Source organism: Oncorhynchus masou, chromosome 9 (assembly GCF_036934945.1).
Source record: "Oncorhynchus masou masou isolate Uvic2021 chromosome 9, UVic_Omas_1.1, whole genome shotgun sequence".
NCBI classification, from domain to species: Eukaryota; Metazoa; Chordata; class Actinopteri; order Salmoniformes; family Salmonidae; genus Oncorhynchus; species Oncorhynchus masou.
In genome coordinates this window covers 70,274,662-70,290,094 of record NC_088220.1, presented here as the reverse complement: position 1 = coordinate 70,290,094, position 15,433 = coordinate 70,274,662, and the positions used below count along the sequence as shown (strand labels likewise).

At 49.0% G+C, this 15,433-nt stretch overlaps 1 protein-coding gene across 1 annotated transcript; it reads left to right on the top strand.

Moving 5' to 3' along the window:
* The first annotated feature begins 6,040 nt into the window (after window positions 1-6,040).
* On the top strand, window positions 6,041-9,487 carry LOC135545080 (uncharacterized). The gene is made up of 4 exons (XM_064972723.1): window positions 6,041-6,075; window positions 6,951-8,001; window positions 8,145-8,314; window positions 8,641-9,487. Exons 1-4 carry the CDS (start codon window positions 6,041-6,043, stop codon window positions 9,485-9,487), a joined length of 2,103 nt encoding a protein of 700 aa, XP_064828795.1.
* The last annotated feature ends 5,946 nt before the right edge of the window (window positions 9,488-15,433 follow it).

Here is a 15,433-nt window from a genome sequence, read left to right as displayed (position 1 = left end):
CAGTGGCTAGTTTACTGTGTTTGAAAAGTGGTTGCACAACATCCTACAGAGCACTAAATGTGATACAACTCTAGTAAAATGTATTGTAGTTTTCATTCACACACTGAATTGTCTTTGACGTGCTACAATACACAGCACACAATACATAACTCTCCATGGACCTACAGTTCCAGTCAAAAGTTTGGACACACCTACTCATTCAAGGGGTTTTCTTTATTTTTACTATTTTCTACATTGTAGAATAATAGTGAAGACATCAAAACTATGAAATAACACATGGAATCAAGTAGTAACCAAAAAAGTCTTAATAGATTTTAGATTCTTCAGAGTAGCCACCCTTTGCACACTGTTGGCATTCTCTCAACCAGCTTCACCTGGAATGCTTTTCCAACAGTCTTGAAGGAGTTCCCACATATGCTGAACACTTGTTGGCTGCTTTTCCTTCACGCTGCAGTCCAACTCATCCCAAACCATCTCAATCAGGTTGAGGTCGGGTGATTGTGGAGGCCAGGTCATCTGATGCAGAACTCCATCGCTCACCTTGTTGGTCAAATAGCCCTTACACTGCCTGGAGGTGTGTTGGGTCATTGTCCTATTGAAAAACAAATGATAGTCCCACTAAGCGCAAACAAGATGGGATGGCGTATCGCTACAGAATGCTGTGGTAGCCATGCTGGTCAATTGTGCCTTAAATTTTAAATAAATCACTGACATTGTCACCAGCAAAGCACCCCCACACCATCACACCTCCTCCTCCATGTTTCACGGTGGGAACCACACATGCAGAGATCATCCGTTCAACTACTCTGTCTCACAAAGACACAGCAGTTGGAACCAAAAATCTCAAATTTGGACTCTTCAGAACAAAAGACAGATTTCCACCGGTCTGATGTTCATCGCTCGTGTTTCTTGGCCCAAGCAAATCTCTTCTTCTTATTGGTGTGGTTTCTTTGCAGCAATTCAACCATGAAGTCCTGATTCAAGCAGTTTCTTCTGAACACTTGATGTTGAGATGTGTCTGTTACTTGAACTCTGTGAAGCACTTTTTTGAGATGCAATTTCTGAGGCTGGTAACTCTAATGAGTTAACTCAGAGGTAACTCTAGGTCTTCTTTTCATGTGGCGGTCCTCATGAGAGACAGTTTCATCAAAATGCTTGGTGGTTTTTGTGACTGCACTTGAAGAAACTTTTGAAGTTCTTGAAATGTTCCATATTGACTGACCTTCATGTCTTAAAGTAATGATGGACTGTCATTTCTCTTCGCTTATTTGAGTTGTTCTTGTCATAATATGGACTTGGTATTTTACTAAATAGGGCTATCTTCTGTATACCCCCTACCTTGTCACAACACAACTGATTGGCTCAGATGCATTAAGAAGGAAAGCAATTCCACAAATGAACTTTTAACAAGGCACACCTGTTAATTGAAATGCATTCCAGGTGACTACCTCATGACGCTGGTTGAGAGAATGCCATGAGTGTACAAAGCTGTCATCAAGGCAAAGGGTGGCTACTTTGAAGGATATAAAATATATTTAGATTTGTTTAACCCTTTTTCGTTACTACATGATTCCATATGTGTTACTTCATAGTTTTGATGTCTTCACTATTATTCTACAATGTAGAAAATAGTTTAAAAAAATAATGAAAATCCTGAAATGAGTAAGTGTGTCCAAACTTTTGACTGGTACTGTATATAGGGGAACACTATAACTTGATAAAAACCAGTGTGACGAATGTCAATGTGCAATGTTTTTATGATGTGCCTTATTCTATCATAGCACTCATATAATTGTCTGGTCTTTGAGAATTGTTGACGAGATGGTAATTGTTCTGGAAAATGGATTTATATTGGGTGAGGAGCAAGATCTAATCTGTCAAACTGTCAATATTCAATCTCATATTTTGATTTGGGCGTAGATTGCACCATGCATTTTACCCCTCATTTAACTCTGTGGATCCTCTCCTGCTGTGACCAGAAATACAGCCATTAGAGGTTCTGTTCCAGGACAGATACGAGGATAAAACGACAAAATGTATGCGTTTCTACGTCATCTAAAGGAAAGAGGATGACACCTCTGAATATTGGTTTTGTGGCATTGTATATGCCTTTGGTCAGTCATGACATTACTAAATACTCTTTAGCCTACATAAAATCACAAAATAATTTCCATCAATGTACCCATGGTATCTTAGCAGTGATTTGCTTGACACGTGTATTAATAGGTTGTTATTGTCAAGTAAAATGCCACTGGATGGCAGGTGTTAAGTGGATGTTCGACGTGTCTGGTTCACGCGTACTTGATTTAGAATGTTAGAAGCTATAATTGGAACTGTGAAATGCTCGTGTTCATTTAAAATATTAAAAACTTTCATCTGTGACTCACTTATGCTTATTATTTTTAATGAAATAAACAGTATACATTTCTCACATTAAACTTTTCTGGTGGAAGTGTGTTTGGAATTAAGACTTAAACACAAATAATTCTAGACTTTAAGAGATTGATTCATCAAGATAAGAGTAATTTTGACTGAAGATCTTGAAAAATATTACAAGTAATAATTATGTATGAAGAATACATTCAACAGTTTAAAAGCCTGCTCTTGTTGGATGTCTATGCACCCAGATAGGCAAGGTAATACTGTATCATTCTTGGAAATGTCCAAGTACCACATTTGCATTGCAGAAAGACATCCAGAATGACATCTTCTATGCTACAGAATGTTTGTGTAATGAACACAATGGGAAACAGAGAGCTGGTTTCAAGCGCATGGCGCAGCAGGTGTTTATATATAAATGACACCAGGAGGAGGCAGGTTGCTGGGTCCAGGGGCAGGCAGAAGGTCATAAACAGGGGTCCAAACAGGCAACAGTACAGGCAGGAAAAAGGCTAGTAACGTTGTCCAGGAGATCAGGCAATATGTTGATAACAGGAAATACAATAGGCTAAAGTACAGACAGGGAATAGGCGTCGTTAGTGAGGCAGGCAAAAACTATCAGACATGGGAGGATTAAGTTCCGGGAACAACAGTGTTACAAAACAAACAATACCTCACATTGATGAGGTGCAACTGAACTAAACTAAATAGTGTGTGATATTGACATACAGGTGTGTGAACAGGTGATCAGAATTCAGGTGATTGGGATCTGGAGAGTGAATTGCGTTCAGGGGATCTATGTGTTTGAGAGTGTGAGTTGGAAGCAGACATTACAGCTTCACACACTTTTAAAAAACATTTTATTTATTAAACTTTTATTTAACTAGGCAAGTCAGTTTAGAACAAATTCGTATTTACAATGTAGGCCTTCCCCGGCCAAACTCAGACAACTCTGGGCCAATTGTGCACCCTATGGGACTCCCAATCACAGCCGGTTGTGATACAGCCTGGAATCGATCCAGGGTCTGTAGTGACACCTCTAGCACTGAGATGCAGTGCCTTGGACCTCTGCGCCACATCCCATGTCTATATATCAGCCAAACTGTTTTAAGGCACAACATTAGTGCCTTGTAGCGCTCTAATTGCCTCATGTATGGAAAAGCCCTTTGATTGGTGCTGAGGGCCTGTGGGTGGACTCTGATTGGTGTTAGTAGAGTGTCATGGCAGGAGTCCTCTTCCTGGTTCTAACAGTGTACCATACGCCTTATTTCAGACTCCCTGGGAAGATCTCAGTTGCATAATCCTGGCTGTTGGGGGGAGTAGCAGGGAGGAAACAGGGAAGATCACAATTGCATACTCCTCATGTCCTCTCTCCTCCTCTCCTCAAAACCCATAGGAAGAAAAAGCCAGAGGTCCCTGACCTTCTACTCCAATGGGTTTTGAGAAGGAGACGAGGAGAGAAGACACGAGGAGTATGCAATTTTGATCTTCCCCGTTTCCTCCCTGCTACTCCCCCAATAGCCAGCTAGCAGGAAATGACTAGAGGCAAGGCCAAATATGTGTCAGCATTTGTAAGTGATTCTGCTCTCTCTTGCTCAATGGGAGTTCTCAGGAAGACTTCCCTAAACAAGAGGGTATGCAGACATTCGAAATCGGGAGCAGAAGCCACCTCTCGCTGTAGATACAGTAGCCAGAGGCAATATAGGGGGTCGGAAGCTAGAGAGAGATTTACATCAGAAGGGATGTGTTGCACATTTGCTGGATGGCAGGCAGCACATTAAAAATTAATTATACATTAATTGGGGTCTTCCTGCAATGATATTTCTCCCTCTTTTCAGATAGAACTGAATTGAAGTGTGTGTGAGGCGCATTAATAAGCATTTTTCTACGGCTGGCCATGCTTTCCACCTGGCTACCCCTACCTCGGTCAACAGCACTGCACCCCCCACAACAATTCGCCCATGCCTTCCCCATTTCTCCTTCTCCCAAATCCAGTCAGCTGATGTTCTGAAAGAGCTGCAAAATCTGGACCCCTACAAATCAGCCGGGCTAGACAATCTGGACCCTTTCTTTCTAAAATGATCTGCCGAAATTGTTGCCACCCCTATTACTAGCCTGTTCAACCTCTCTTTCTTGTCGTCTGAGATTCTCAAAGATTGGAAAGCAGCTGCGGTCATCCCCCTCTTCAAAGGGGGTGACACTCTTGACCCAAACTGCTACAGACCTATATCTATCCTACCCTGCCTTTCTAATGTCTTCGAAAGCCAAGTCAACAAACAGATTACCGACCATTTCGAATCTCACCATACCTTCTCTGCTATGCAATCTGGTTTCAGAGCTGGTCAGGGGTGCACCTCAGCCACGCTCAAGGTCCTAAACGATATCTTCAAACATCTCCAATCCAAAGTTAAATCTAGAATTAGCTTCCTATTTTGCAACAAAGCATCCTTCATTCATGCTGCCAAACATACCCTTGTAAAACTGACCATCCTACCAATCCTCGACTTCGGCGATGTCATTTACAAAATAGCCTCCAATACCCTACTCAACAAATTGGATGCAGTCTATCACAGTGCCATCCGTTTTGTCACCAAAGCCCCATATACTACCCACCATTGCTACCTGTACGCTCTCGTTGGCTGGCCCTCGCTTCATACTCGTCGCCAAACCCACTGGCTCCATGTCATCTACAAGACCCTGCTAGGTCCCCCCTTATCTCACCTCGCTGGTCACCATAGCATCACACACCTGTAGCACGCGCTCCAGCAGGTATATCTCTCTGGTCACCCCCAAAACCAATTCTTTCTTTGGCCGCCTCTCCTTCCAGTTCTCTGCTGCCAATGACTGGAACAAACTACAAAATCTCTGAAACTGGAAACACTTATCTCCCTCACTAGCTTTAAGCACCAACTGTCAGAGCAGCTCACAGATTACTGCACCTGTACATAGTCCACCTATAATTTAGCCCAAACAACTACCTCTTTCCCCACTATATATATATATATATATATATATATATATATATATATATATATATATATATATATATTTATTTATTTTTATTTTTATTTCATCTTTGCACATTCTTCCACTGCAAATCTACCATTCCACTGTTTTACTTGCTATGTTGTATTTACTTTGCCACCATGGCCTTTTTTTTGCCTTTACCTCCCTTATCTCACCTCATTTGCTCACATCGTATATAGACTTGTTCATACTGTATTATTGACTGTATGTTTGTTTTACTCCATGTGTAACTCTGTGTAGTTGTATGTGTCGAACTGCTTTGCTTTATCTTGGCCAGGTTGCAATTGTAAATGAGAACTTGTTCTCAACTTGCCTACCTGGTTAAATAAAGGTAAAATAAAAAAATTACTATCTTGGATTCTTTGCTATTCCTAGAGCTAGCTTTCCCTGACTGGAAAATAACCCCTCTCTGTCCAGTACATGACTAACTCCCATCTTTGAATTCACTTAAAATAATTTTAATCAATATAGCACACTTTCATGAGACTGGTGGAAATTGCCCATTCGGTAGTTACCCTTGCCAGAGAGAGAGAAAGACAGAGGGAATGGAAGGTTAAGATTGGGACAGGAGGGTGGGGAATGGGGGAGAGAGAGGAGAGAGGGCGGGAGGAATAAGAGGATGGGATAGCGAGACATGGGAGGGAAGTGGGAGGAGGTGACACTTGAGATGTAAAAGAATCTGATACCTTCAGTGTTCTCCCTGTCTCCCGGCAACAGTGCCACCAAGCTCATTACACTTCCAAATGCCGCTGCTGCTGTATCCTCTTCCCCCTGGGCCTCCCCGTGACAGGCTGTCTTGTTTTTTGGCTGACTCGTGACCCCTGCTTCTGACCCCCGTGTCACATCAACGGCACACTGCCCAGCGCAATTGTCATTTGCTCTGGCATGCAAGCTGTTCAATAATGTTTCATCTTCAACTAGAAGGGGAGAGAGGGCCAGGAGGAATAGTACTGTGTGGTCCTGCCTGGTCTGTCTCTGTGTGGTGGTCAGCGTTGTCAGCAATCAACATAAAGCTGTTTAATCAGCTGTCCAATGACATGTCATGCAGTACTTCACATTAGCTGCGCAATTTAGTAAGGTAATAAGGAATGGGATATTGATCGGCCATTTTGCACCATGCAGTGCAGTCCTCAACACACCATAAACACCAAGATCAATGAATCAATGCACCATCAATACGTACTTGGCCAGTCCTCCTAGTACTTGTTAGGATATTTATCTGAAGCTCTTGTTTACGGTTTGGTTCTCCTCTCCCTATCCATTCCCCCTTCAGGAGTAAACTATGACATCATAAGCCACTCCATCCACCCCCATGGTTCTCTCGAGGCGGACAAAACAACAGTGTTTGTGCTATATCTTAGTTATCCTATTCAACATATTAGTCAACCTATTCAACATATTCGTCAACCTGACGAACAGTGGTTGAATTGAGCCGGGCTCCTGCATCTAAGGCCAAAAAGAAAAGTAGAATAAAAGTAGGATAGCCTCAAACACAACCCTAATCCCAGTTTTACGTTTACATCTCTGTTCAACCCCAACCCCAGCCTCTACTACATCCCGAGCCTCTACTACAACCCTAACCCCAGCCTCTACTACATCCCTAGCCTCTACTACAACCCTAACCCCAGCATCTACCACAACCCTAACCTCTACCACAACCCTAGCCTCTACTACAACCCTAACCCCAGCCTCTACTACATCCCTAGCCTCTACTACAACCCTAACCCCAGCCTCTACCACAACCCTAGCCTCTACCACAACCCTAGCCTCTACTACAACCCTAATCTCTACTACAACCCTGACCCCAGCCTCTACCACAAACCCAACCCCAACCTCTCCCACCAGCCCAGCCTCTACTACAACCCTAATCTCTACTACAACCTTGACCCCAGCCTCTACCACAACCCTAGCCTCTACTACAACCCTAACCCCAGCCTCTCCCACCAGCCCAGCCTCTACTACATCCCTAGCCTCTACTACAACCCTAAACCTAGCCTCTACCACAACCCTAGCCTCTACCACAACCCTAACCCCAGCCTCTCCCACCAGCCCAGCCTCTACTACATCCCTAGCCTCTACTACAACCCTAATCTCTACTACAACCCTGACCCCATCCTCTCCCACCAGCCCAGCCTCTACTACATCCCTAGCCTCTACTACAACCCTAAACCTAGCCTCTACCACAACCCCAGCCTCTACTACATCCCTAGCCTCTACTACAACCCTAACCCCAGCCTCTACCACAACCCTAGCCTCTACCACAACCCCAGCCTCTACTACAACCCTAACCCCAGCCTCTACCACAACCCTAGCCTCTACCACAACCCCAGCCTCTACTACAACCCTAATCTCTACTACAACCCTGACCCCAGCCTCTACCACAACCCTAGCCTCTACCACAACCCGAATCTCTACTACAACCCTGACCCCAGCCTCTACCACAACCCGAGCCTCTACTACAACACTAACCTCTACTATAACCCTGACCTCAGCCTCTACCACAACCCTATCTCTACTACAACCCTACCTCCAGCCTCTTCCACAACCCTAGCCTCTACCACAACCCTAATCTCTACTACAATCTTAATCTCTACTGTAACCCTGACCCCAGTCTCTACCACAACAATAGCTTCTACGACAATCCTAATCTCTACTACAACCCTGACCCCAGCCTCTACCACAACCCTAATCTCTACTACAATCCTAACTCCAGGCTCTACCACAACCCTAACCTCTAGTACAACCCTAACCTCAGGCTCATACACAACCCCAGGCTCTACTACAACCCTGACACCAGCTTCTACCACAACCCTAACATCTACTATAATCCTGACTCCAGCCTCTACTACAACCCTGACCCCATTCTCTACCACAACCCTAACCTCTACTACAACCCTGACCCCAGCCTGTACCACAACCCTGACCCCAGCCTCTACTACAACCCTGACCCCAGTCGCTACCACAACCCTGACCCCAGCCTCTACTACAACCCTGACCCCAGCCTCTACTACAACCCTGACCCCAGCCGCTACTCCAACCCCGACCCCAGTCTTTACGACAACCCTGACCCCGGCATCTGCCACAAACCTGACCCCAGCCTCTACCACAACCCTGACCCCAGCATCTACTACAACCCTGACCCCAGCCTCTACTACAACCCTGATCCCAGCCGTTACCATAACCCTGACCCCAGCCTCTACCACAACCCTGACCCAACCCGCTACCTGACCCCAGTCTCTGCCACAACCCTGACCCCAGCCTCTACTACAACCCTGACCCCAGCCTCTACTACAACCCTGACCCCAGCCTCTACTACAACCCTGACCCCAGCCTTTACTACAACCCTGACCCCAGCCGCTACTCCAACCCTGACCCCAGCCTCTACTACAACCCTGACCCCAGCCTCTACTACAACCCTGACCCCACCCGCTACTACAACCCTGACCCCAGTCTTTACAACAATCCTGACCCCAGCCGCTACTACAACCCTGATCCCAGCCGCTACCACAACCCTGACCCCAGCCGCTACAACAACCCTAACCCCAGCCTCTACTACAACCCTGAACCCAGACTCTACTTCAACCCTGACCCGAGCCTCTACTCCAACCCTGACCCCAGCATCTACTACAACCCTGATCCCAGCCGCTACCATAACCCAGACCCCAGCCTCTACCACAACCCTGACCCCAGCCGCTACTACAACCCTGACCCCAGCCGCTACCACAACCCAGACCCCAGCCTCTACCACAACCCTGACCCCAGCCTCTACTACAACCCTGACCCCAGTCTCTGCCACAACCCTGACCCCAGCCTCTACTACAACCCTGACCCCAGTCTCTGCCACAACCCTGACCCCAGCCTCTACTACAACCCTGACCCCAGCCTCTACCACAACCCTGACCCCAACATCTACTACAACCCTGACCCCAGGCTCTACCACAACCCTGACCCCAACATCTACTACAACCCTGACCCCAGGCTCAACTACAACCAAGACCTCAGCCTCTACCACAACCCTGACCCCAGCCTCTGCCACAACCCTGACCCCAGCCTCTACTACAACCCTGACCCCAGTCGCTAACACATTCCTAACCCCAGCCTCTACTACAACCCTGACCCCAGCCTCTACCACAACACTAACCCCAGGCTCTACCACAACCCTGACCCCAGCCGCTACCACAACCCTGACCCCAGCCTCTGCCACAACCCTAACCCCTGTCTCTACTACAACCCTGACCCTAGCCTCTACTACAACCCTGACACCAGCCTCTGCCACAACCCTGATGGCAGACCCTACCACAACCCTGACCCCAGCCTCTACCACAAACCTGACCCCAGCCTCTGCCACAAACCTGACCCCAGCCTCTGCCACAAACCTGACCCCAGCCTCTGCCACAACCCTGACACCAGCTTCTACCACAACCCTAACCCCAGGCTCTACCACAACCCTAACACCAGCCTCTACCACAACCCTAACCCTAGTCTCAACCCAAATCCCAACTCTTGCCTTATGTTAAAACCTGTCTTTACCTTATTCCTGACCCTAACCCGCCCAAATAGAGCTCCCCCACACCAAATTATCCATTTAACCCATGTTGGCCAACCTGGCTTTATCAAATGAGTTGAATTGAAACGTCACCCTTGGGCCAAGAGCAGCAAAAAGCAAGCTGAAATTCCCTCCCTTTCCCTAGATGTGCATTGTTCTGTCAAGGCCTTGTAACTACTTCACCACATGGATGTGTGTGATTCCTCCCTCACAATGGTTGCAGGCAGGCAGAATGGCTTGAGTTGTTAACCTCCCACCACCGTCACGCCCCAGTGACCTCTCTGCTCTCCTTTTCCCTCCTGCTTCACGCCTCATCCTCCTCCACCGTACTGTAGGTCCCTAGCAGGGTATGGTGCATGGATGGTGGATGCCCAGGGGTCCTGCTGCTGCCTAGAGGCTCAGTAACCCATGGATACTGTTAATCATGGAGACAGGTGGGCCGACTGACGCCATGCCTAGAGCTTTGAATGGAAGACTGACCTTACAGCAATGCTCACCTCTGGGGTTTTGTGTGGGAGGGGCTTGACCATATGGCAGTGGTTTACCTCCAAAAGAACTCTGCTTTTTACATTACAGATGGTGGTGAGGTCATCAAAAGGTCTCAACAAAAGATTGTTAATATCTACTGCACAGATTAGACAGTATTTAGGATGACAACTTCTCGGTGGGACTGCTCCTCAGTTTACATTACGAAACAGCATTTTCCCTCAGTTTGACCTCAGTCTGACCTTTTTATGCCATGATCTTCGCAGTGGAGTATCAACATTTTGTTTATTTATGGGGGACAAAATATGGATACATTTGCCACACTATGCAACATATTTAGATTTTTTTTTGTAACTTTATTAGTTACGAGGTCATTCAAACTTTGGATTCATTTAACATTTTAATACACTTGATAATGTTGCATTTTAATGTCAAATTTAATTACGTTTGTAAAAACAACAGATGATGACATTAGCCCCAAGCCAGCTGAGTATACTTACGAAACAAATCTTTCAAGTGTTTATTTATTGTGAAATGGAGACCAGAATGACCTACCACCCAAAAGGTAATTGTAGCACTTGAAACACCCAAACTCAAACTCATTTGAATATTAATAGACAAACACAACCTGTATGTGCTAAAGGCCAAATCACAGCTTATCGTGTGGTAAATGTGTTCGAACAGCTAAAATGAAATTGTAACCTGTCTGTGGATGTCTCACAGCATTCCTTATTTCTCCCCATCTTGTCCTCAGTGTGAGGTGACTGTTTCCAGTTGTCATCTCCACACTATTTTGATAACAGGTAATGATGAGGACGATGTAATCTGTTAGTAGTTCAGACAGGTGCCTAGCTACCAAACACCTAACATACTGCATGTTGCTATGCTGCTTCAGTTGAATACCAGCCTTCCTTCAACCACCTGTTTCAGCTCCACCATAGTTCCCCATTCCAACCACCCCTGTGTACCACTCATTACTCACACCATTCCTTTTACAAATTCCTCCAAATCATAGTCATTTCCATGAATAACAGTGCCATGAAAAATTATCTGCCCCCTATTTTTGCCTTTTTACCTAAATATACCAAAATTCCTCCACAGTGATGTGGGAGACTGATCAACAACTACAGGAAGCGTTTGGTTGGAGTCATTGCAGCTAAAGGTGGCACAACCAGTTATTGAGTGTAAGGGAAATTACTTTTTCACACAGGGGTGTTGCATAACTTTGTTTATGTGTCACGTTCGTTGTACGGAGGAGACCAAGGCGCAGCGTGATATGAATACATACTTTTAATGAAGAACACTTAACAAACTATGCAAAATGAACGTGACGCTATCATACAAAAGTGCAGCCACAGGCAACTAAACATAGACAATAACCCACGAAATGCCCAAAGAAGATGGCTGCCTAAATATGGTTTCCAATCAGAGACAACGATAAACAGCTGCCTCTAATTGAGAACCAATCTAGGCAACCATAGACATACATAAACACCTAGATGGTGAACAACCCCATAAACCTATAAAACCCCTAGACAGTACAAAAACACATACATCACCCATGTTACACCCTGACTTAACCAAAATAATAAAGAAAACAAAGAATACTAAGGTCAGGGCGTGACAGTACCCCCCGCACCCAAAGATGCGGACCCCCGGCCGCACACCTAAACCTATATGGGAGGATCTGGGTGGGCATAAATCCGAGGTGGCGGTTCTGGCTCGGGACGTGGACCCCGCTCCACTTCACACTTACTTAATGTCTCTGGAGCGGGAACCCTCACCGCCGACCATGGATTAGAGGATGCCACTGGACTGATAGTCGAGTCTGGAGTGAGTGGCGCCTCTGGATTGGAGGGAGATTCTGGCGGATCCGGACTGGAGGTAGACTCTAGCGGATCCGGACTGGAGGGAGACTGGCGGATCCGGACTGGAGGGAGACTCTGGCGGATCCGGACTGGAGGGAGACTCTGGCGGATCCGGACTGGAAGGAGACTCTGGCGGATCCGGACTGGAAGGAGACTCTGACGGATCCGGACTGGGACCCGTCGTGGTAGGTTCCGGACTGCGACCCGCCGTGGTAGGTTCCGGACTGAGACACGTCGTGGTAGGTTCCGGACTGCGACCCATCGTGGTAGGTTCCGGACTGTGACCCGATGTAGGAGGTTCAGGACTACGACCCGTCGTGGTAGGTTCCGGACTGTGACCCGATGTAGGAGGTTCAGGACTACGACCCGTCGTGGTAGGTTCCGGACTGTGACCCGATGTAGGAGGTTCAGGACTACGACCCGTCGTGGTAGGTTCCGGACTGTGACCCGATGTAGGAGGTTCCGGACTATGACCCATCGTGGTAGGTTCCGGACTGTGACCCGATGTAGGAGGTTCAGGACTACGACCCGTCGTGGTAGGTTCCGGACTGTGACCCGATGTAGGAGGTTCAGGACTACGACCCGTCGTGGTAGGTTCCGGACTGTGACCCGATGTAGGAGGTTCCGGACTATGACCCGTCGTGGTAGGTTCCGGACTACGACCCGTCGTGGTAGGTTCCGGACTACGACCTGTCGTGGTAGGTTCCGGACTACGACCCGTCGTGGTAGGTTCCGGACTGTGACCCGTCGTGGTAGGTTCCGGACTGTGACCCGTCGTGGTAGGTTCCGGACTGTGACCCGACGTAGGAAGTTCCGGTATGCGACCCGTCGTGGTAGGTTTCCTGGACTGCGGACCGTCGTGGTAGGTTCCGGACTGTGACCCGACGTAGGAGGTTCCGGGAAGCGACCCGTCGTGGTAGGTTCCGGACTGCGGACCGTCGTAGGAGGTTCCGGACTGTGACCCGTCGTGGTAGGTTCCGGACTGTGACCTTTCGTGGTAGGTTCCGGACTGCGACCCGTTGTGGTAGGTTCCGGTATGCGGCCCGTCGTGGTAGGATCCGGTATGCGGCCCGTCATAGGAGCTTCCGGACTGTGACCCATCGTAGGAGGTTCCGGTCTGCGGCCAGTCGTAGGAAGTTCCGGTATGTAGACTATGGCAGGACGCTCTGGACTGGGTACTGTTGCCGGACGCTCTGGACTGGGTACTGTTGCCGGACACTCTGGACTGGCGAGGCGCACTGTAGGCCTGGTGCTTGGTGCCAGCACTGGTAGTACCGGGCTGGGGACACGTACCTCAGGGCGAGTGCGGGGAGGAAGAAAAGGGCGTACTGGACTGCCGAGGCGCACTAAAGGCCTGGTGTGTGGTGCCGGCACTGGTAGTACCGGGCTGGGGACACGCACCTCTGGGCGAGTGCGGGGAGGAAGAAAAGGGCGTACTGGACTGCCGAGGCGCACTATAGGCATGGTGCCGGCACTGGTAGTACCGGGCTGGGGACACACACCTCTGGGCGAGTGCGGGGAGGAAGAAAAGGGCGTGCTGGACTGCCGAGGCGCACTATAGGCATGGTGCCGGCACTGGTAGTACCGGGCTGGGGACACACACCTCTGGGCGAGTGCGAGGAGCAGGAACAGGGAGTACTGGACCATGGAGACGCACTGGAGACCTGGTGCGTGGTACAGGCACTGGTGGTACTGGGCTGAGGACACGGACCTCAGGGCGAGTGCGAGTAGGAGGAACAGGGCTCTGGGGACGCACAGGAAGCCTGGTGCGTGGTGTTGGCACTGGTGGTACTGGGCTGGGGAAACGCACCTCAGGGAGAGTGCGGGGAGCAGGCACAGGACGTGTACTGGGCTGTGGAGGCGTGCTGGAGGTCTGGAGCGTAGAGCTGACACAACCCATCCTGGATGGATGGTTATACCTGCCCTGCAAATGCAGGACGCTGGCACAGGACACACAGGGCTGTGCAGACTCACAGTACACAGAGCCAGCGCAGGATATCCTTTTCCATGGAGGTACACTGGAGACCAGGAGCGCTGAGCCGGCACCCTCCTTCCTGGCTGAATGCCCGGCCAATGTGAGGAGCTGGAATAGAGCGCACGGGGCTAGAAATGTGCACTGGAGACACCGTGCGCATCTCTGAATAACACGGTGCCTGACCAGTTACACGCTCCCCACGGTAAGCACGAGGAGTTGGCTCAGGTCTCCTACCTGACTCCTACCTAGCCAAACTCCTTGTGTGCCCCCCAATTTAGTTTTATTGGGGCTGCCTCTCGGGCTTCTGTGCTAGCCGTGTACCCATATACCGACGGAGAGGGAACAGAGGAGACTAGGGGCAGACGGAGAGGGAACAGAGGAGACTAGGGGCAGACGGAGAGGGAACAGAGGAGACTAGGGGCAGACGGAGAGGGAACAGAGGAGACCTAGGGTCAGCCAGAGAGGGAACAGAGGAGACTAGGGGCAGACGGAGAGGGAACAGAGGAGACTAGGGGCAGACGGAGAGGGAACAGAGGAGACTAGGGGCAGACGGAGAGGGAACAGAGGAGACTAGGGGCAGATGGAGAGGGAACAGAGGAGACTAGGGGCAGACGGAGAGGGAACAGAGGAGACTAGGGTCAGCCAGAGAGGGAACAGAGGAGACTAGGGGCAGATGGAGAGGGAACAGAGGAGACTAGGGGCAGATGGAGAGGGAACAGAGGAGACTAGGGGCAGACGGACAGGGAACAGAGGCGACTAGGGGCAGACGGAGAGGGAACAGAGGAGACTAGGGGCAGATGGAGAGGGAACAGAGGAGACTAGGGGCAGACGGAGAGGGAACAGAGGCGATTAGGGTCAGCCAGAGAGGGAACAGAGGAGACTAGGGGCAGACGGAGAGGGAACAGAGGAGACTAGGGGCAGACGGAGAGGGAACAGAGGAGACTAGGGGCAGACGGAGAGGGAACAGAGGCGACTAGGGGCAGCCAGAGAGGGAACAGAGGAGACTAGGGGCAGACGGAGAGGGAACAGAGGAGACTAGGGGCAGACGGAGAGGGAACAGAGGAGACTAGGGGCAGCCAGAGAGGGAACAGAGGCGACTAGGGGCAGCCAGAGAGGGAACAGAGGCGACTAGGGTCAGCCAGAGAGGGAACA